The sequence below is a fragment of the Drosophila arizonae genome, chromosome 3 (genome assembly GCF_054131065.1).
Source record: "Drosophila arizonae isolate 15081-1271.41 chromosome 3, UAZ_ARI_1.0, whole genome shotgun sequence".
Taxonomy (NCBI): Eukaryota; Metazoa; Arthropoda; class Insecta; order Diptera; family Drosophilidae; genus Drosophila; species Drosophila arizonae.
This window is the reverse complement of record NC_142923.1, coordinates 30,500,856-30,521,765: the sequence shown is the minus strand read 5'-3', so window position 1 is coordinate 30,521,765 and position 20,910 is coordinate 30,500,856. Positions and strand designations below refer to the sequence as shown.

Sequence of the window (20,910 nt, the reverse complement as noted above, 5' to 3'; positions counted from 1 at the left end):
GTATAATGGTTTTGTTAAATGTATGTAACAGGCAGAAGGAGGCGTGGCAGGCCCCATAAAGAAGATATAAGAGCTAGAGACTTGAAATTTTTTTCCTAGGTCTGTGAATAGCACGCGCATATCGAACTTTGCTTTAAATATCGATAAATTGTCCCGTTATTTTGTTATCGATTAAAAACATTATCGAAAGCCAGTGATAAATTTATATCTCCTACATCTTTAAAGCTAGAGTGTCCAAATTTGTTATGTATACTTATATGCATTTTATACAATTTCGATTTTTGTCAAAATTCGCCCCTCACCCCTAATTCACCCCCTCACCCTCACATTTGTAAAAGACGTATTTCAAATACTAGAGACTTGTACCTTGGCAAATACATACATGCATGATATAATCATAATCTGAAAGTTTCATGAAGAAACTACATCCACGAGAAAAGTTATTGAACAATTAAGTTCGCAGGGCGACCAGCTGAGTCGATATAGCCCTGCCGTCTGTCCGTCCGTATGAACGCCGAGATCTCACAAGAGCTGAAATTTTGCATTCATACTTGTGCATACCATACGCAATATGAGTTGATCATATTTTTCGATAACCCGATATCTTTTTTATTGAGAATAATAGATTTATTGATTTTGTTTTTTCAGCCTAACTTGAGTACTATCACTGACCGAACAACACATAGACTAGACATGTAGAGCAACGTTTTTCCACGCCGCAACATCTGTCTAGCAAGTCCCGGCTAACTTCGTATTCGCTCGGCTTGGTATTGGATGGCTCGGTTAATGAAAGATAGCACGACGAAATCAGTGCGCCCTAAGCACGCAAACATATTCATGTATGCGCTTTGCGTTTTTTGTCTCACTCTCCCTCTCTCTCTCTCTAACTCTCTCTTATTATTGTCAAAAATTTCTCTCTCTGTGGGCTCTCAAATCATGAAGCTCAGCAGCGCACAAAAATTGAAATTTCTTCGCGACCGTCCCAGCTCTTTCCTTTTGGGTGAAGAGTATACCGACATCTTAACATCGTTTGCGACATTCATGCAAACAAAATAATCCCATAATTATATATCGAAACGCTACGATATATAATTATGGGAAGGGTATTGAGGCGCATAAAGAATATGATCTCGCGACGGGCATGCACACACACACACTTGTAGTCCCTTGCTACATGTATGAGCATTTGTGACCTGCGTGCGTTACTCTTGCTGATGGTAGCAATTTTAAAGCCCAGCATTTGCATTTGGTCGGTCTGACGGACTGTCATAACCACTTTACACAGATGTACTATGTATGAACATACATATGTACATAAGTACATTTATATATTATTATTGCTAATCATGTTTATAAATGTGTTTATATCCGTAAATAATTATATATAATTAAAATTATTTTATACACATTTTGAACCGAAAAAATCATCGTAAAACACTACTAACTTTATTAAATGCTTTGCAATATATGAAATACACATGTCATATTATACTCAAGCTTTACTCATTATTGTCAAACATTTCTAATTAAGTCATAATGGCCCATTTGATAGTCACCCTACGATTCAAATCAAATACAAAATTTACAAACTACTAAATCCAGAGACAATTAGCTTGCCATCCCATACAAGCATACACATACATAAATGTATGTATGCATGTGCTCACTTCACAAGGCAGACCAACGGCACAGAAAGAATACATTTTCGCGACGAGCATGCACACACACATTTACATCCTTGATACGTGTATGTGCTTTTGTGTGCGTGCGTCGCGGAACTCAATTCTTTCTCAGTATTTTCGTCTATCATCAACCCAATTCATCAACGACACTTCACCTCAATATGGACATGAGCTCTGGAAAAGATATTGATGATGCTATCGACGCGTTTAATTGCTCTGTTCAGGCAGCAGCTAGAACGGCCTCTGGCACAGCGCCCCGGCGACCTGCAGCCGACAGGATTCCGGTAACCAGAGAAATTCTGCTGCTCATTGCCGAAAAGAGGCGCATACGCGCTAGATGGATGAGATCTCGTCACCCCTTGGACAAAGCCGAGTGGAATAGAGCAAGGAGTAGGCTCTGCCATGCACTTGCGGAGCACAAATCTGCATGGTTTGATGAGAGACTTGCCAATACTGGGGTTGCAAGGGACGCAACGCACTCTCTCTGTAAGGCTACGCGCGGTATTAAAGGGCGTTGCGTAAGGAAAGCGCCTCTGGCCGACAGTAACGGGGCATGGTGTTAGACGGACTTGGAGCAAGCAGAGGTGTTTGCTGCACATCTTGCCGAGCGCTTCCAGCCATTCAATCTGGCCAGCCTGCAAGAGGTCCAGGATACTGACGACCAGCTGACTCAAGCGCTTCAAATGGATCTGCCTATTGAGCCATTCGACCCAAGTGAGATAGCGGAAGTTATTGCAAGCCTGAACACGAATAGAGCGCGGGGACACGACGCCATCTGCAATGTCACTCTGAAGGCATTGCCCAGACATGCGGTTTGCTTCATAGCGTTGGTGTTCAATAGTAAGGCTGCAATACTCCCCTCCCCAGTGGAAGCTTGGATTAATCACCATGATCTACAAGCCGGGCAAGCCGGAAAGAGAACCATCTTCTTTCAGGCCGAAAAGTCTCCTCCCTTCGATATCGAAGGTATTGGAAAGACTTATTGCTGTTCGGCTGGTGAGGATTATGGAAGTTCGAGGAATTATCCCAGATCACCAATTTGGATTCCGTGCCGGTCACAGCACAGTGGAGCAGCTGCATAGAGTTGTCGACCAAATACTAATGGCGTACGACAACAAGGAGTATTGCAACACACTCTATCTGGACATCCGGGAGGCGTTCGATCGAGTGTGGCACGCCGGAAAGCTGTTGAAAATCAAACAGAGTCTCCCTGCGCCATTTTTTGGACTGCTCAGGTCGTATCTTGAGGGAAGGCGATTTGCGGTACGCTTCCATACGGCGATATCCACTGAGCGCGATGTGGCAACTGGTGTACCACAGGGTAGTGTCCTTGGCCCTCTGCTTTACTGCCTGTACAGCCACGACATGCCACAGCCTGATAGCAGCCTGTATGGAGCATCAATGCTAGCCACCTTCGGAGATGACGTATGCATCACATACAGGTCCCGTTGTGAGTACGATGCAGCGGATGGCATCCAAGATTTTACGATAAAATTTGCGGACTGGGCAAGGCGATGGAACATTGCCATCAACGGAAGCAAATCCGTCAATGTTTGCTATACGCTGAGGCGGAGAACGCCGCCAGCCGTGCTCTTGGAGGGAAGCCCAGTGCCGCAGGCGAATGATGCCAAATATTGAGTAGTCTAAAAAGTCTTTTCGTATTTGTAATGAAACTTCAAATCATATTTTTTAATATTTATAATAAACTTTATTAAATCAAATATGCACCATTTTGGTCGACCACCTTTTGTCATTTTTATACCCTGAACCCATTTTCAATGGGAAATCAGGGTATAATGGTTTTGTTGAAATGTATGTAACAGGGAGAAGGAGGCGTGGCAGACCCCACAAAGTATATATATTCTTGATCAGGGCGACGAGCTGAGTTGATTTGGCCCTGTCCGTCTGTCTGTCCGTCTGTCCGTCCGTCCGTATGTATGAACGCGTCGATTTCAGAAGATATAAGAGCTAAAGACTTCAAATTTTTTTTAAAATGTCCGTAATTACAGCGCGCATATCAAGTTTATCATTAAAAATCGATAACTCATCCCGATCTTTTTTTATCGATAAAAAACCTTATCGAAAACCAGCTATTAAATTATATCTTCTACACCTTTATTGCTAGAGTCTCCAAATTTGTAATGTATGTTTACATGCAATTTATACAATTTCGGTTTTTGTTAAAATTAACCCCCCACCTCTAAATTCACCCCCTCACCATCACTTTTGTAAAAAGCGTATGCGTGCATGTGTATGTATGCCTGTGTGTGCGTAAGCTGAAAGACGCGAAAAATTATTGAAATATCTATTGCTCCAAGGGTTCAGGGGATCTCGTAGTCAAGCAGTCTCGACTAGAGCTTTCTTACTTGTTATACCCTGAACCCATTTTCAATGGGAAATCAGGGTATAATGGTTTTGTTAAATGTGTAACAGGCAGAAGGAGGCGTGGCAGACCCCACAAAGTATATATATTCTTGATCAGGGCGACGAGCTGAGTTGATTTGGCCCTGTCCGTCAGGGACACTTTTAGTGCTAGAGTCTCCAAATTTTTTATATGTGCTTATATACAATTTATACAATTTCGGTTTTTGTTAAAATTTACCCCCCACCCTTAAGTTCACCCCCTCACCCTCACTTTTGTAAAAAGCGTATTTCAAATACTAGAGACTGTGCTATAGCAATTACATGCATATCAATGTTATAATCATAATCTGAAAGTTTCATGAAGATCGCACGTCCACAAAAAAAGTTATTAAGCAATTAAGTTCTCATAGTAAGCGCTGCTTTGGTGTGTATATGTATGTAATTGTTTGTGTATGTGTGTGTGTGTGTGTGTGTGTGTGTGTATGACTGTGTGTGCGTGCGTGCGTGTGTGTGTGTGTGTGTGTGTGTGTGTGTGTTTCTTGTGTAAGCTGAAAGACGCGAAAAATTATTGAAATATCTATTGCTCCAAGGGTTCAGGGGATCTCGTAGTCGAGTAGTCTCGACTACAGCTTTCTTACTTGTTCTACTAACATCTGGAGTGAAGTCGCAGTTACTAAAAGTAGTGCATACTTTCGGGCTCTTGCTGTAGTTAAGCTGAGTTTAAGATGCTGCGGTCTGTAAACTCAAATTATATTAGTAGCCATTGCCCACTACAGGCTTCACATCGTTGTAGTCGGAGCAAAAAATGGATGCCAGGATGGAGGACGAGCTGCAAGCTTTCGCGCGTCGTTCGTCGTTGCAGCGATCACCGCAGCAACAACAGAGGGCGCTGCCGAAGCCGTCGACCTTTAATCAGTCCCCAGTAGCTGAGTGCCAGGCACCCAACTGCCAAATAGGAGTTACGCTAGAGACCTTGACTGCCTTTTTTGGGGGCCAGCGGCATATTAATGCCCTAATGAGAGAGGAGCTGGCTAGGCTGGTCAATCTCCATAGAACGGCCGAAAAGCTCTGCAACCGACCGGTTAAAAACTGCGAGGTGCAGGCCATGCCGCTCCAGAAAGTAGTGGAGAAAGCGAGCACTAGTGCGATCTCAGGAAGCAAGACCGCCCAAGCGGTCGAGGGAAGTTGCCACCGATCAGAGGAAAACACCCTCAAAAAACCGAGGCCCAATAAAGGCGCAGCAAACCCAAAAGAACCAATGGCTCTACAGGCTACAGCTGAAAATTCAAATCTGGCAGGTCAACAGACAAACCCGAACAGCTGGCCAGTCGTTAAAGGACGCAAGCCCATGCAAAAACGACCCAGAAGTGACGCAATCGCGATTTCAGGCGTGGGTGGTTGCAGCTATGCGGACATGCTTCGTGTAGTCAAGACCGACCCAAATTTAAAGCATCTGAGCATTAGGAAGACTGCTAAGGGGGACCTTTTGTTGCAGCTGAGCAGAAGGCCGGATCATAGCGCTGACGCCCTTCACGAAGCTGTAGGCAAGGCCTTGGGTGACCGAGCGGCCGGTCGGCTCAAATTGAGATTCGCGACCTCGATGAGTTAGCAAGCAAAGAGGAGATCTTGGAGTAAATTAGGGTGGAGTTGAAGGATAGCTCACTCCCCATTGAGGCTATCAAGTCGCTTCGACCGGCTTTTCGTGGACAGCAAGGAGCAAAAGTTGCTATTCCAATTGGAAAAGCCAAAACTCAGCTTGAGCTGTCCAGAATCAGAATTGGATGAGTTGTGTGCCGTATCCGCGCCGTGGATACAGCCTAAACGCTGTTTCAAGTGCCTCGATTACGGTTACCTACGGTGACCTAAAGGCCGCCTGTTTCAGGTATGGAGAGATGGGTCACAGGGCAAAAGCATGCACTAAGCCACCAAAATGTAGCCTCTGCATCCGGAAAGGTGAAAAGCAGACGGACCGCTCAGCAGGCAGCTTCAAGTGACCATCCTACCGTGAGGCTGCTCGTAAAATCAAATGTTAAGGTTCCTTCAGCTTAACTTAAATCATTGTGTTGCTGCCCAAGATCTTCTAGAGCAAACCATAAGGGAAAAATTTATAGACGTAGCATTTCTCCACTAAGGCTCACTCCTCACCATTGTAGAACCAACTGCCTTAGGACATGGGCAACAGATGCTAACGGCAAAGCGGTGTTGTGGGCATGTGGCAACACAACGCATGTTCTTTCGAATGTTAAGTCATTTAATGGGTTCGTACGTGGCCAATACGGTAGCCTATGGCTCTACAGCTGCTACCTGGCCCCAGCATGCAGCTCAGTGATATAAAAACGGCGCTTGACGACCTTGCCGAGGATGCTAGGGGTCGGAAGGCCATTATAGCAGGAGATTTTAACTCATGGGCGTTAGAATGGGGTAGCCACACAATAAATGTCAGAGGCCGTATCTTACTGGAGATTTTCGCGACACTAGATGTTGCACTGCTCAACACTGGCCACGAGTACACCTTCAATCGGACTGGATACGGATCTGTAATTGACATTACTTTTGTCACTTCATCCCTCGTTCGGGAAGCAACATGGAGCCATTGCGATAGCTATACGGGCAGCAATTGAAGAGGGAATCGTATCGGCTGGATACTTTTGATCCCGCGGCCTTTTCAGAGGCCATTCAGTCTCTGGTCACAATTGGTAATGCTGAGGCCAGAGCATGCCAAATGGTGGCCCAAATACAGAGTGCCTGCAATAGTAGCATGTTACGCCGCAAGCAGTTCACGCGACAACAAGAGCCTACGTATTGGTGGAATGCACAAATAAGTGACATTCGAAGCAAATTCATCCAGGCGAGAAGAAGCTATCAACGGGCTCGGGGTAGGTCTACGTTTTTCGAAAAACAATTAGCTTACCAGGCAGCTAGAAGACAGCTGAAGAGGGCCATTCGGGCAAGCAAAAGAGAACGCTTTTTAGAGTTGTGCGACTCAGCCGAATATGACCCTTGGGGCAGGGCATATAAGATAGTAGTTAAGAGACTATACGCAGGTAAACAGGTGCAGACGGATCGTCTGGAGCTTAAATCGATTGTGGAAACGCTCCTTCCTGAATGATTAAGCTTCATTCATGCCCCGGAGTCCGAGTCTGCAAATCAGTAGCTCTCAGAGGTCTTAGAACCAACACTGTTCCAGGGCCGGACGGGATCCCAAATCGTGCGCTAAAGCTAGCCCTCGCCTTGCACCCTCGTACGTTCGCCGAATTATTAAACGAATGCTTACTACAAGAAACGTTCCCCGCAAAATGGAAGTCCCAGAACCTGGTATTGCTACCCAAGGCTGGAAAACCACCAGACGAGCCATCTTCATACAGACCGATCTGCCTCTTAGACACCATAGGAAAGGTGTTTGAGAAATTGATCTGCTCTAGACTGGAGACTGCTATTGTTAGCGCCGGAGGCCTATCACCAAATCAATTTGGATTCCGGAAGGCCCGGTCAACAACAGATGCTCTAGAAAAAGTTGTTGGCCTGGCAACTTCCGCCATCCAAGGCACCAGATGGAGGCACGGGACGAAGCAATACTGCATCATCGCGACCCTGGACGCTAAGAACGCCTTCAACACAGCTAGTTGGGATATGATACTGAATGCGCTGTCAATAATATCAATATTGTCAACAATATAATATCCCTAAATATCGAAATGAGATAATAAAGAGCTACTTCAGAGGAAGAACACTGGTATACAACACGAGTGAGGGTCCCCAAACTCATACAGTGGCAGCTAGAGTACCCCAAGGCTCAGTGCTGGGCTTTAAAGTTACTACAAGCAGCAAGAGTTACGCACACAGTCCACTAATGCTCACACATGTTTCCAGAGACTGCAAGTGTGTGTGTGCTTGCCCGTCGCGAATTCATATTCTTTATGCGTATCAACGCTTTCATACCCTTCCCACGAATAATCATACAAACGCTTACATTTTGTTTGCGTGAGCGTGACAAACGCTTTTATGATTTAGGTATACCCTTCACTTCAACGGGAAAGAGCTGGGATCATCGCGAACAAAATTCAATTTTTGTGCGCTGCTGAGTTCGGTGATTTGAAAGACCAAAGAGAGAGATAGAGTGAGAGAGAGAGAGAGTAGGACAAATAGCGCATAGCTGTGCTTCATATAAGACTGGGACCATTTCGTTTGAGCGCTCGCAACGAACTGACTTTGTAGTGTTGTATTTTCACTGTTCGAGCCTTAAGAGACGGAGCCGAGCAAATACGAAGTTGAGTAGTACCTAATGCACATTTTTTCCGTGGTGAAAAAGTTTGTTCTACATGTCTCATCTATGTGTTCTTTGGTCAGTGCCTGAACCCAACAAATAAAAATGCCCATTTAGTATGGCTGAAATTTCAATTTCGATGTATTTAAAAATATAAATTAAATAGAAAACTCATTTATGAAAATATACAAATATTTTGAAACAATTAAAAAAAATTAACATCAGCTGCACTGATCGGAATTCGAACCGCGACTTCTCGAACGAGCGTCATGCAGCTAACACACTACGCCACCTCACTTCTGCAAGTGGCGCTGGCAAAACTTAAATAGATTCACTGTTGCAGCGCCATCTACCAAAACTAAACGAAACTAACAGCTGGTGTGATTCAACGAATGTTTCTAGAAGTTTGAATGTATGTGTGCACACGCATACGATGCTGTTGTAGCTGCTGCACGTGCGTTTGTTAATTGGCCAAATATTTGATTATTTTTTATTAATTTTTGACAGAACGGAATTTAATGAAACTTTCAGCATATACTCTACATATTATATTGAATATTTGAGAAATTAAAAAAAAAAAATTAAAAATCATTCACAATTATCTATAGTGGCATCTGATTTGAACTTGAATGTTTTTACTCGATAAAAACATAACGGGATGATTTATCGAATTTTAAAAGCAAACTCGACGTCCGCGCTGTATATACGGTCATTTAAAAACAAGTAAGAAAGCTCTAGTCGATACTCTTTAAAAGAAGCGTTAGCTCAAATAGGAGTTACGCTAGAGGGTTTGTCTGCCCTATTTGGGGGGCAGCGGCATATAAATGCACTAATGAGAGAGGAGCTGGCTAGGCTGGTCAGTCACCACAAGACGGCCGAAGCGTTCTGCAACCGACCGGTCAAAGACTGCGAGGTGCAGACCACGCTGGTCAAGGAAGACAGCTAAGGGGGACCTTTTGTTGCATTTTGGTAGGAAGCCGGAGCATAGCGCTGAGGCTCTGCACGAAGCTGTAGGCAAAGCCCTGGGTGACCGAGCGGTAGTTAAAACACTTACCGAATCGGCTCAAATTGAGATTCGCGACCTCGATGAGTTAGCAAGCAAAGAGGAGATCTTGGAGGCAATTAGGGTGGAGTTGAAGGATAGCTCACTCCCCATTGAGGCTATCAAATCGCTTCGGCCAGCTTTTGGTGGACAGCAAAGAGCTACGGTTGCTCTTCCAATTGGGAAAGCAAAAACTTTGCTCGAGCTGTCCAAAATTAGAATAGGATGGGTAGTATGCCGTATCCGAGCCGTGGAACAGCCTAAACGCTGTTTCAAGTGCCTCGATTACGGTCATATGGCAGCGAACTGTCGCAGTGACTGTGACCTAAAGGGCGCCTGTTTCAGGTGTGGAGACATGGGTCACAGTGCAAAAGCATGCACCAAGCCACCAAAATGTAGCCTCTGCATCCGGAAAGGTGAAAAGCAGACGGACCATTCAGCAGGCAGCTTCAAGTGCCCATCCTACCGTGAAACTGCTCGTAAAATGAAATGTTAAGGTTCTTGCAGCTTAACTTAAATCATTGTATTGCTGCCCAAGATCTTCTAGAGCAGACCATTAGGGAAAAATGTATAGACGTAGCTTTTCTCAGTGAGCCCCACCACTGTATAACCAGCTGCCCTAGGACATGGTCAACAGACGTTCATGGCAAAGCTGCGTTGTGGGTATGCGGCAACTCAACGAACGTACTTTCGAATGTTAAGTCATTCAATGGGTTCGTCCGCGGCCGATATGGTAACTTATGGCTTTACAGTTGCTATCTGGCCCCCAGCATGCAGCTCAGTGAATTCACGACGGTGCTCGACGAGCTTGCCGAGGATGCTAGGGGTCGGAAGGCCATTATAGCTGGAGATTTTAACTCCTGGGCGTTAGAATGGGGTAGCCTCACAACAAAGCCAGAGGTCGTATCCTACTGGAGATCTTCGCGACACTAGATGTTGCACTGCTCAACACTGGCCACGAGTACACCTTCAGTCGGGCGGGATACGGATCTGTTATCGACATTACTTTTGTCACTTCATCCCTCTTTCGGGGAGCAACATGGAGCCATTGCGATAGCTATACGGGCAGCGATCATACGGCACTTCTATTCACAATAGGTGAGCCACCTGCCAGGGCGTCAACCTTGTGGAGGGTGTCGTATCGGCTAGACACTTTTGACCCCGCGGTCTTTTCAGAGGCCATTCAGTCTCTGGGCACAATTGGTAATGCTGAGGCCAGAGCATGCCAAATGGTAGCCCAAATACAGAGTGCCTGCAATAGCAGCATGTTACGCCGCAAGCAGTTCACGCGACAACAAGAGCCTACGTATTGGTGGAATGCACAAATAGGTGACATTCGTCGCAAATGCATCCAGGCGAGAAGAAGCTACCAACGGGCTCGCGGTAGGTCTACGTTTTTTGAGAAACAATTAGCTTACCAGGCAGCTAGAAGACAGCTGAAGAGGGCCATTCGGGCAAGCAAAAGAGAACGCTTTTTAGAGTTGTGCGACTCAGCCGAATATGACCCTTGGGGCTGGGCATATAAGCTAGTAGTTAAAAGACTATACGCAGGTAGACAGGTGCAGCCTGCGGATCGTTTGGAGCTTAAATCGATTGTTGAAACGCTCCTTCCAGAACGTTTAAGCTCCATTCACGCCCCTGGGTCCGAGTCTGCTGATCAGGGCTCGACGACCACTGAAATTGTTTTAGTCACAGAGGAAGAAATCATAGTAACTCTCCGGGGTCTTAGAGCCAACACTGCTCCAGGGCCGGACGGGATCCCAAATCGTGCGCTAAAGCTAGCCCTCGCCTTTGACCCTAGTACGTTCGCTGAATTATTCAACGAATGTCTAATTCAAGAAACGTTCCCCGCAAAATGGAAGACCCAGAACCTGGTATTGCTACCCAAGGCTGGAAAACCACCAGACGAGCCATCTTCATACAGACCGATCTGTCTCTTAGACACCATGGGAAAGGTGTTTGAGAAATTGATCTGCTCTAGACTGGAGACTGCGATTACTAGCGCCGGAGGCCTATCACCAAATCAATTTGGATTCCGGAAGGCCCGGTCAACAACGGATGCGCTAAACAAAGTTGTTGGTCTGGCCACTTCCGCCATCCATGGCACAAGATGGAAGCATGGGATGAAGCAGTACTGCATTAGTGCGACCCTGCGACGTAAAGAATGCCTTTAATACAGATAGTTCGGATATGATACTGAATGCGCTGGCACAATATAATATCCCTAAATATCTTAAAGAAACAATAAAGAGTTACTTCAGAGGAAGAACACTGGTATACAATACGAGTGAGGGTCCCTAAACTCATACAGTGTCAGCTGGAGTACCCCAAGGCTCTGTGCTGGGGCCTCTCCTATGGAATATCATGTACGACGGCGTACTGCGCTTGGAACTACCAGCAGGTGCGCACACCATTGGCTTTGCTGATGATGTAGCTGTCGTAGCCATAGGAAAGGAACTCAAAGATACAGAGGATATGTGCAGCGAAAGTATCAATCGCATACGAAGCTGGTTGACAGGAGCTGGGCTCGAGCTAGCGGCACACAAAACTGAAGTTGTTCTAGTCAGCAGTCTCACAAGAGTGGAAACTGCCAATATAAAGATCGGCAGCGTCACCATTGCGTCAAAGAGGACGATAAAGTATCTTGGTGTCATGATAGACACAAGATTAACTTTCCGCGAGCACTTAGACTATGTGCATAAAAAGGCAGCTGATTCTTGTAGAGCTCTCTCGAGAATTATGCTTAACACGCGGGGACCTAAACAGCAACGACGTCTCCTTCTAATGAGCGTCATTAGGTCCGTCATCCTCTATGCTAATATGGGCAAGAGCGATGACAACGCCGAGCTACATCCAGGACTATCTCCGATGACGCGGCGCTCGTCATAGCTGGTATGGTACCATTGGAGTACTTGGTCGCCGAAGCCGTGGAGCGGAATTCGCACGCGCCTGCGCGACTCAACGCTATCAGAGCGAACAGCATTGCACGATGGCAAAGAAAGTGGAATAGCTCAGCTAAAGGGCGGTGGACGCACAAGCTCATCCCGGAACTTGAACCATGGGTCAACTGCAAACACGGCGAGGTAAACTTCTACCTTACGCAGATCCTCTCTGGACATGGATGCTTTCGGAGCTATTTGAAGCGCTTTGGCCACGAGGAATCTGACGAGCGATCTGGTGCGAGCGAGGGCATGTGGAAGACGCCAACCACATTCTTTTCGAATGTGGACGGTTCCTGGAAGAGAGGCGTCGTCTGGAAGAGGCAGTGGGCCGCTCCATCAGAGCGAACAACATTGTCAACGCCATGCTGGAATCGGAGGAAGCTTGGGAACTAACAAGCACCTTCGCGGCCACAGTGATGATGGAGCTCCGCAGAGTCGAGCGAATGAGGAGACGAGCTGTCCCAGGCTAAGGTAGCGCACAGTGATTGCGAAGCAATGCTTTACGGCCGTCCCGCAAGCATCGCGCACTTTCCTAGCCACCACGCAACTTGCAACTTGTATTATAAAGATTGTCAATAAACGAATATAAAACAAGTAAGAAAGCTCTAGTCGAGACTACTCGACAACGAGATTCCCTGAACCCTTGGAGTAATAGCTATTTCAGCTTTCACAAGAAACACGCACGCACACACACACACACACACACACACACACATACACAAACAATTACATACATATACACACACAAGCATAAACCCGCATGGGCTGCAGTGAGCGCTTACTATGAGGCCTTAATTGCTTAATAACTTTTTTTGTGGACGTACGATCTTCATGAAACTTTCAGATTATGATTATAACATGGATATGCATGTAATTGTAATTGAAATACGCTTTTTACAAAAGTGAGGGTGAGGTGGTGAATTTAAGGGTGGGGGGTAAATTTTAACAAAACCCGAAATTGTATAAATCGCATATAAGCATACATTAAAAATTTGGAGACTCTAGCAATAAAGGTGTAGAAGATATAATTTTATAACTGGTTTTCGATAAGGTTTTTTATCGATAAAAAAAAGATCGGGATGAGTCATCGGAAATTTTAGAAAAAATTTGAAGTCTCTACCTCTTATATCTTCTGAAATCGACGCGTTCATACATACGGACAGACGGACAGACAGACGGACAGGGCCAAATCAACTCAGCTCGTCACCCTGATCAAGAATATATATACTTTGTGGGGTCTGCCACGCCTCCTTCTCCCTGTTACATACATTTCAACAAAACCATTATACCCTGATTTCCCATTGAAAATGGGTACATACATACACACATACAAATGAGCGCGTGTATAAGGCTGGAATGTTTGATGCTATGCGTGCAGACTTACATATATACATATATACATATGTATGTATTTTCGTATATATATGTATTTGAGCGCTATTTAGGAAGAAACAAATTTAAACTTATAAAATTATTCGACTAAGAAAAAGAAGAGTATTAAGTGCCACTCATTCAAGCTCGCACCTTCCTAATAAAATGTCTATTTTATAAATAAAGAAATATGTACGAGAAAAAAAAATAACACCGAAGAGGTTCGAACCTCCTACTCTAACATTACTTGCGTCGCCTTTAGCACCGGCTCCACTGCTTTGCTCGACCAGCCAGTTGCTTAAATAGAATAGCTTATTAGGATCATCAGACATCAGACATTGTCATCAGACAAAACTACAGTAACGGCTAGAAAGTCCAGAAATCAATCGAAATTCTAAGAATGTGAGAAAAGGCGCGTCTGTACGCATAGAATAGACGATGAGTGTGTGCACATACATATATAGCAAAATCGTGCTGATCTGCTGCTAGCTTGAAGCCGGTATCCAATATATGGATATAAATATATATTATTAAAAGTCAAAATTGTATAAATTATATATGTATGTAATTTGAATGCAATGATGCAATGATCATAGCAATAGCTAACGATGGTTTTCCAATTTTAAGGAAATCAAGCCCTGTTTTTTTGTTACGCCGTAGACTTGAAAATTGCACAATATACTCTGATTGACCGCGTTTGGGATGTGAATGAGTCTTCTGCAATCGGTATCGCCCGACTGCAATGTCCTTACTTGTTTTTAATTTGGATATTCTTACACTATTTAACATATTATTATAGTTTTTTAAATTTTAATTTAAATGGAAGTTTTGAAAACGATTCATTCTCTTGCTGCAACCTAAGGCCACTTCATATTTTTCGCACATTACATGTGAGTGTCCTGTACACTTTGGGTACTTGCACCTTATTCGTTTTTCACCACAGAATGGCCAATGTCCAAATTCATCCTGCCGTACTATTTGATTTGGCACGCGTTCATTAGGATTTCTATGTTTTTTCCTTTTCGAGCATAGAAATTCTTTTTCTCATTATTGATTTCATATCCATTTCTGTTCCATTTTGCTTAGTTCGTTAAGGAAAACATTATTTTCATTTCCTGAATCTACCTCAAACTTATAGCAGAAACCTGAAAAAAGAATATACATCCCATATCCCCATTAATGAGGCTTTTTCGGTTTTTATCCTTTCATATGATTTCTATCTTTGGTTGAATAAATCTGCTCATCGACACACATGTTCTCCATGGGAACTCTTTAAAAGTTATTGTTTAATTCCTGGATAATTGGGCTGATTTTGAAAAGCCGATCGTGAGTCACATGAGTCAAAGGCAAAATATTATCATCATTGTTAACATGAATTCCAAACATGAACGTCTAATAGTTTCGAATTTATTCTACGACATAATATTTTGAACGGCTGCTATGCCGATATTTTTAGACCAGTATCACTAACCAGAGAACACATAGACTAGACAACTAGTGGAAAGCTTTTTGCACGCTTTTTTTGAGGCTTTAGCACCCCAGACAGCTTTGGACTCGCTCGGCTCCTTACTTTTAGGTTCGAGCTACGAAAAAATACGAACGCACAATCATTTCGCTTCATGCGCTCGACCGAGATGGTCAACTTTTGAACAAAAGATCCCTCTATGCTCAATGTTTCCCTTGCTCTCTCTCTCTCTCTCGATGCTCTCTGCTCTCTCGAATGTGTATATGTATGTATACATGTGAGGCTCACATTGTGAGCACAAGCAGCAGCTCACGAAAATTGAAATTTCTTCGCAGCAATAACCCATGTCTTCCCTTATGTGTGAAGAGTATACCGAACTTTTCAAACCGTTTGCCATGTGTTTTCGTTATTATTTGTGGGAAGGGTATAAAAGGGTTGGTGCGCATAATGAAAATGTTTTCGCGACGAGCATGCACACACACACTGTCCCTTGCTACATGTACTATGTACTGCATGTGAGCACAAGTAGCGCTCACAAGAATTGAAATTTCTTCGCAACAAGAACCCATGTCTTCCCTTCTGAGTGAAGAGTATACCGAACTTTTCAAACCGTTTGCCATGCGTTTGCGTTATTATTTGTGGGAAGAGTATGAAAGCGTTGGTGCGCATAATGAAAATGTTTTCGCGACGAGCATGCACACATACACTGTCCCTTGCTACATGTACTATGAGCATTTGTATGCCTGTGTGCAAAGCCCTTGCTGGCTATAGCAATTTGAAATCCTAGCATTTGCATTTGGTCGATCTTGTGAAGTGCTCACACTTACATAAATAAATTTGATTGTGTGTACGCAGGGGCCGCGATGCTCACAAATGATGGGGTAATCATTGTAGAAGCAGTTCAGTGCCTTTATATGTATGTGCGTGTGTGTATGTTTATAAGTGTATGCATGCGACATGAGCATTGACGTGTGCCTACGACAACTTTGAATTGTGTGAACGATTTTGGGTTTGACCGGAAGAGGCGCGCTTATATTTAAGTAGATGATTTTATTTCAATGATCGTGGGTTTGGCCAAATTGGAATGCGATTTTCGATCCCTTTGTACCTGCACATATACAGGTGAAATTTACCTTTTTAATAAAAAGTATATGTATGTACATACATACATATACTGGCTAAATGGACCCATTTTAAAGAGTGCATCTGTTAGATGTCATAAAAATCATGCAATTAAAAAATACCTTTAAAAGTAATAGGAAGTGCACTTGTTACTTTAGTTAATCATCTACTTAAATGTAAGCGCGCCTCTTCAATTAAAACCCAAAATCGGTCACACAATTCTAAGTTGTCGTAGGCACACGTCAATGCTCATGTCGCATGCATACACTTATAAACATACACACACGCACATACATATAAAGGCACTGAATTGCTTCTACAATGATTACCCCATCTTTTTTGAGCATCGCGGCCCCTGCGTACACACAATCAAACATATTTATGTAAGTGTGAGCACTTCACAAGATCGACCAAATGCAAATGCTAGGATTTCAAATTGCTATAGCCAGCAAGGGCTTTGCACACAGGCATACAAATGCTCATAGTACATGTAGCAAGGGACAGTGTGTGTGTGCATGCTCGTCGCGAAAACATTTTCATTATGCGCACCAACCCTTTTATACCCTTCCCACAAATAATAACGAAAACACATGGCAAACGGTTTGAAAAGTTCGGTATACTCTTCACACATAAGGGAAGGCATGGGTTATTGCTGCGAAGAAATTTCAATTTTCGTGAGCTGCTGCTTGTGCTCACAATGTGAGCCTCACATGTATACATACATATACACATTCGAGAGAGCAGAGAGCATCGAGAGAGAGAGAGAGAGAGAGCAAGGGAAACATTGAGCATAGAGGGATCTTTTGTTCAAAAGTTGACCATCTCGGTCGAGCGCATGAAGCGAAATGATTGTGCGTTCGTATTTTTTCGTAGCTCGAACCTAAAAGTAAGGAGCCGAGCGAGTCCAAAGCTGTCTGGGGTGCTAAAGCCTCAAAAAAAGCGTGCAAAAAGCTTTACACTAGTTGTCTAGTCTATGTGTTCTCTGGTTAGTGCCAGTATTGAGTGATTCGTACAAGACGTGAAATGGACATATACAATACAATTCCAACAATTTGTCGAATCTCCATCGAATTGAAATTTAAACTTCCATTGTTTTTTTTATACCCTGAACCCATTTTCAATGGGAAATCAGGGTATAATGGTTTTGTTGAAATGTATGTAACAGGCAGAAGGAGGCGTGGCAGACCCCACATGCTTACATGCAATTTATACAATTTCGGTTTTTGCTAAAATTTACCCCCCACCTCTAAATTCACCCCCTCACCCTCACTTTTGTAAATAGCGTATTTCAAATACTAGAGACTTGTGCTTTGGCAATTACATGTATATTCATGTTATAATCATAATCTGAAAGTTTCATGAAGATCGTACGTCCATAGAAAAAGTTATTAAACAATTAAGTTCTCATAGTAGGCGCACACTGCAGCCCATGCGTGTTTATGCGTGGGTGCTTGTGTGTGTATGTGTTTGTGTATGTGTGTGTATGTGTTTGTGTATGTGTGTGTGTATGTGTATGTGTGTGTGTATGCGTTTGTGTATGTATGCGTGTGTGTGTGTGTCTGTATGCGTGTGTGTGTATGTATGCCTGTGTGTGCGTACGTGCCTGTGTGTGTGTGTGTGCGTGTTTCTTGTGTAAGCTGAAAGACGCGAAAAATTATTGAAATATCTATTGCTCCAAGGGTTCAGGGGATCTCGTAGTCGAGCAGTCTCGACTAGAGCTTTCTTACTTGTTTTTTTTTTTTTTTTTTTTTTTTTTTTTTTTTTTTTTTTTTTTTGTCAAACGTACAAATTGATTTAATTTGAAATATGCGCAAAAAAGTGTTTTGGAAACAGATATGAAAATAATTGTATGGGCTCCGAAAGCTCCATTATTTCAAGAGGCAAGGCAATACTCGCGAGAAGCCGCAGTTGACATTCATTCGAAAGTAAATTGCGTTGTCTCCATAGCAGAGATCTTTTTAGGTTGATATTGGACGAAGCAGCCTTGTTTGAAGCAATGGTTACATCAACGTCAGCACGTTCATCTTGTTCATCAATATCTTCCTCATCCGTACAATCGAAACCTCTGTCTGGATCGAAACCGTTTTCCTCATTGGCAGAAAAATCTTGTTCGTCCTCGTTTTCCAAGCTTTTAAAAAATCTTCATAATTCCGAAGGTGTAAGAAATACTGTCGACAAAAATATATAACATACACATATATTCCTCAAAAAAGTATATAAAATACATAAGACAATCCAAAACAAATTCCTATGACTCATAGCAACACATATTAACACAAAACAACACAAGAAGTATGTAGTAGCATAAACAGTAACATAAAACATAAACACAAACAATGGTATGTTGCATAAATGCAACAAAATTGTTGTATATCAGCAACATAACGATATTCAAGACTAGAGAGCTGCATGCCCGCACTCATAACCTAGTAAAATAGAGTACACTCGAATTGAGACTGAGTGATAGGCATACAATGTGTTGATTGAGTGGGAGATCGCATGTACTCAATATCTCATATCTCCCTGCCCTTAGTAAAAAGAATTAGAAAAAATAAGTCAGAAAGAGAAATACAACAGTTAACCAAAGCATTTCGGCGTCGATGCACTCAAGCTTTTGCATGCATATATCACCGTGTTAAAACTTCGTATTTGCTCGGCTCCGTCGCTTGAGGCTCGAGCAGTGAAAAAATCGTACGCCAAGATTAGTGCGCTTCGGACGTTCAAACTTAAAGCACGCATTTTAATATGAAGCCCGATTATGCGTCTATTATTTCTTACTCTATCTCTTTCTATGCCCTTTGAGCATTGTTAACTCGGTTACGGTTTTTTTTTTTGGCACTGATGCATGACTTACTCACAATACACAACAACAAACCCAACAACTTGGTGACAAACGCATTATTAATGTAGCAAATTAAAATCTATTTTTATTAGAAAAATTTGTAGATATAAAATTGGTACGGACACAATATACACAATTCACAAAATTGGAGGGAAATTTTAATATGTGTATTGCAAGACAAGTGGAATAGGGTAAACAACCACAAAAATCGAAAAAACCTATATTTCAGCTTTACAAAAAATATTCCCTCACCACTTTCTTTATACCCATTTTATTGTTGCAGGTTGGCAACAAGGCTATACAAGCCAATTTGCCAAATAATATGTACTTTTTTACTTAAAATATATAATAAAATCTAACTTTTATTATATGTATATGTCGGGTCTTCGTTATCCTGTTTGTATTTAACTATTTCATCATCAGATGGAATAGTCTTCACGTTTCTATCAGCCCTTGCCGACATATTCTTCTTAACGCTGGAGCTGCGTGAATTCCCTGTAAGAGTGTTTATATTTTCAAATGCAAGTCATCTGCCCCGAGTCGTCTTCTGACAATCTGGCAATACTACACGTTCCCACCTCATAACACTATGTGACACGGACAACACTCAGCAATCGGAAAGTTTAGTAATCCCACTGACCAGAGAACACATAGACTAGACATGTAGAGCATATTTTTCTACAGCAGAAAATGTTAAGTTGGTCGACCACTTTACTTCGTATTTGCTCGACTCGGTCGCTGGAGGCTCGAGTAGTGAAAATATTGCACGACAAAGTCAGTGCGCTGTAAGCGCTCAAACGAAATGGTCCCATTCTTATATGAAGCACAACTATGCGTTTTTGTCTTACTCTCCCTCTCTACTCTCTAACTCTCTCTCATTATTGTCAAAAATTTCTCTCTCTGTGGACTCTCAAATCATGAAGCTCAGCAGCGCACAAACATTGAAATTTCTTCGCGACGGTCCCAGCTCTTTCCTTTTGAGTGAAGAGTATACCGAAATCTTAAAATCGTTTGCGACATTCATGCAAACAAAATGTAGCGTTTCGATGGATATTCGTGGAAAGGGTATGAAAGCGTTGATACGCATAAAGAATATGAATTCGCGACGGGCAAGCACACACACACTTGCAGTCTCTGGAAACATGTGTGACTATTTGTGGCCTGTGCAAATTGTAAAGCCGAAAATTGGTCGTCGGTCGGTCTTACAGACATACATATGTATGTACATACATATGTATATTATTATACATTCATGTTAAATGCAAATATCGATAAAATATAGTAATTATATATAATTAAAATTAGTTTTAACACAACCGAAAAGTTGATTGTAGATACTAATAAGTTTATTAAATGCTATGCTAACATTAAGGGGACATACATGTCATACTAACTCAAGATGTACTCATTATTGCCAATATTACTGATCTCATTTGACAGTCACTCTACAATTAAAACCATACAAAATTGACAAACTAGTAAATCGCGCGACAATTATCATCCCATCTCATACATACATACACATATGTATGCAAATGTATGTGCTCCCTCAAAGGCCAATTAACGGTAAATTTTGGGCATTACAATTTGCTCAGGCAGCAAGAGTTACGCATATCGAGTTTTGCTTTAAATATCGATAACTTGCCCTGTTATTTTGTTACCGATTAAAAACATTATCGAAAACTAGTAATAAATTGATATCTCCTACACCTTTAACGCTAGTCTCCAAATTTTAAATGTATACTTATATGCATTTTATACAATTTCGTTTTTTGTCAAAATTTACCCCCCACTCCTATGTCCACCCTTCACCATC

At 42.7% G+C, this 20,910-nt stretch overlaps 1 protein-coding gene across 3 annotated transcripts in view; it reads left to right on the top strand.

The window, feature by feature from the left end:
• Ufd4 (ubiquitin fusion-degradation 4-like) overlaps positions 1-20,910 on the top strand; it is an 87,630-nt gene that overhangs the window by 53,516 nt on the left and 13,204 nt on the right. The window contains exon 7 of one of the 3 annotated variants that reach the window (XM_089464336.1): positions 649-1,036. The exons of the other annotated variants lie outside the window; for them this stretch is intronic. Within the exon in view, the coding sequence (XP_089320462.1) occupies positions 649-653 (5 nt within the window). The 3' untranslated portion in view covers positions 654-1,036. Of the gene's footprint in view, positions 1-648; positions 1,037-20,910 lie in introns of those variants that run through there. 3 annotated transcript variants of the gene reach the window in all.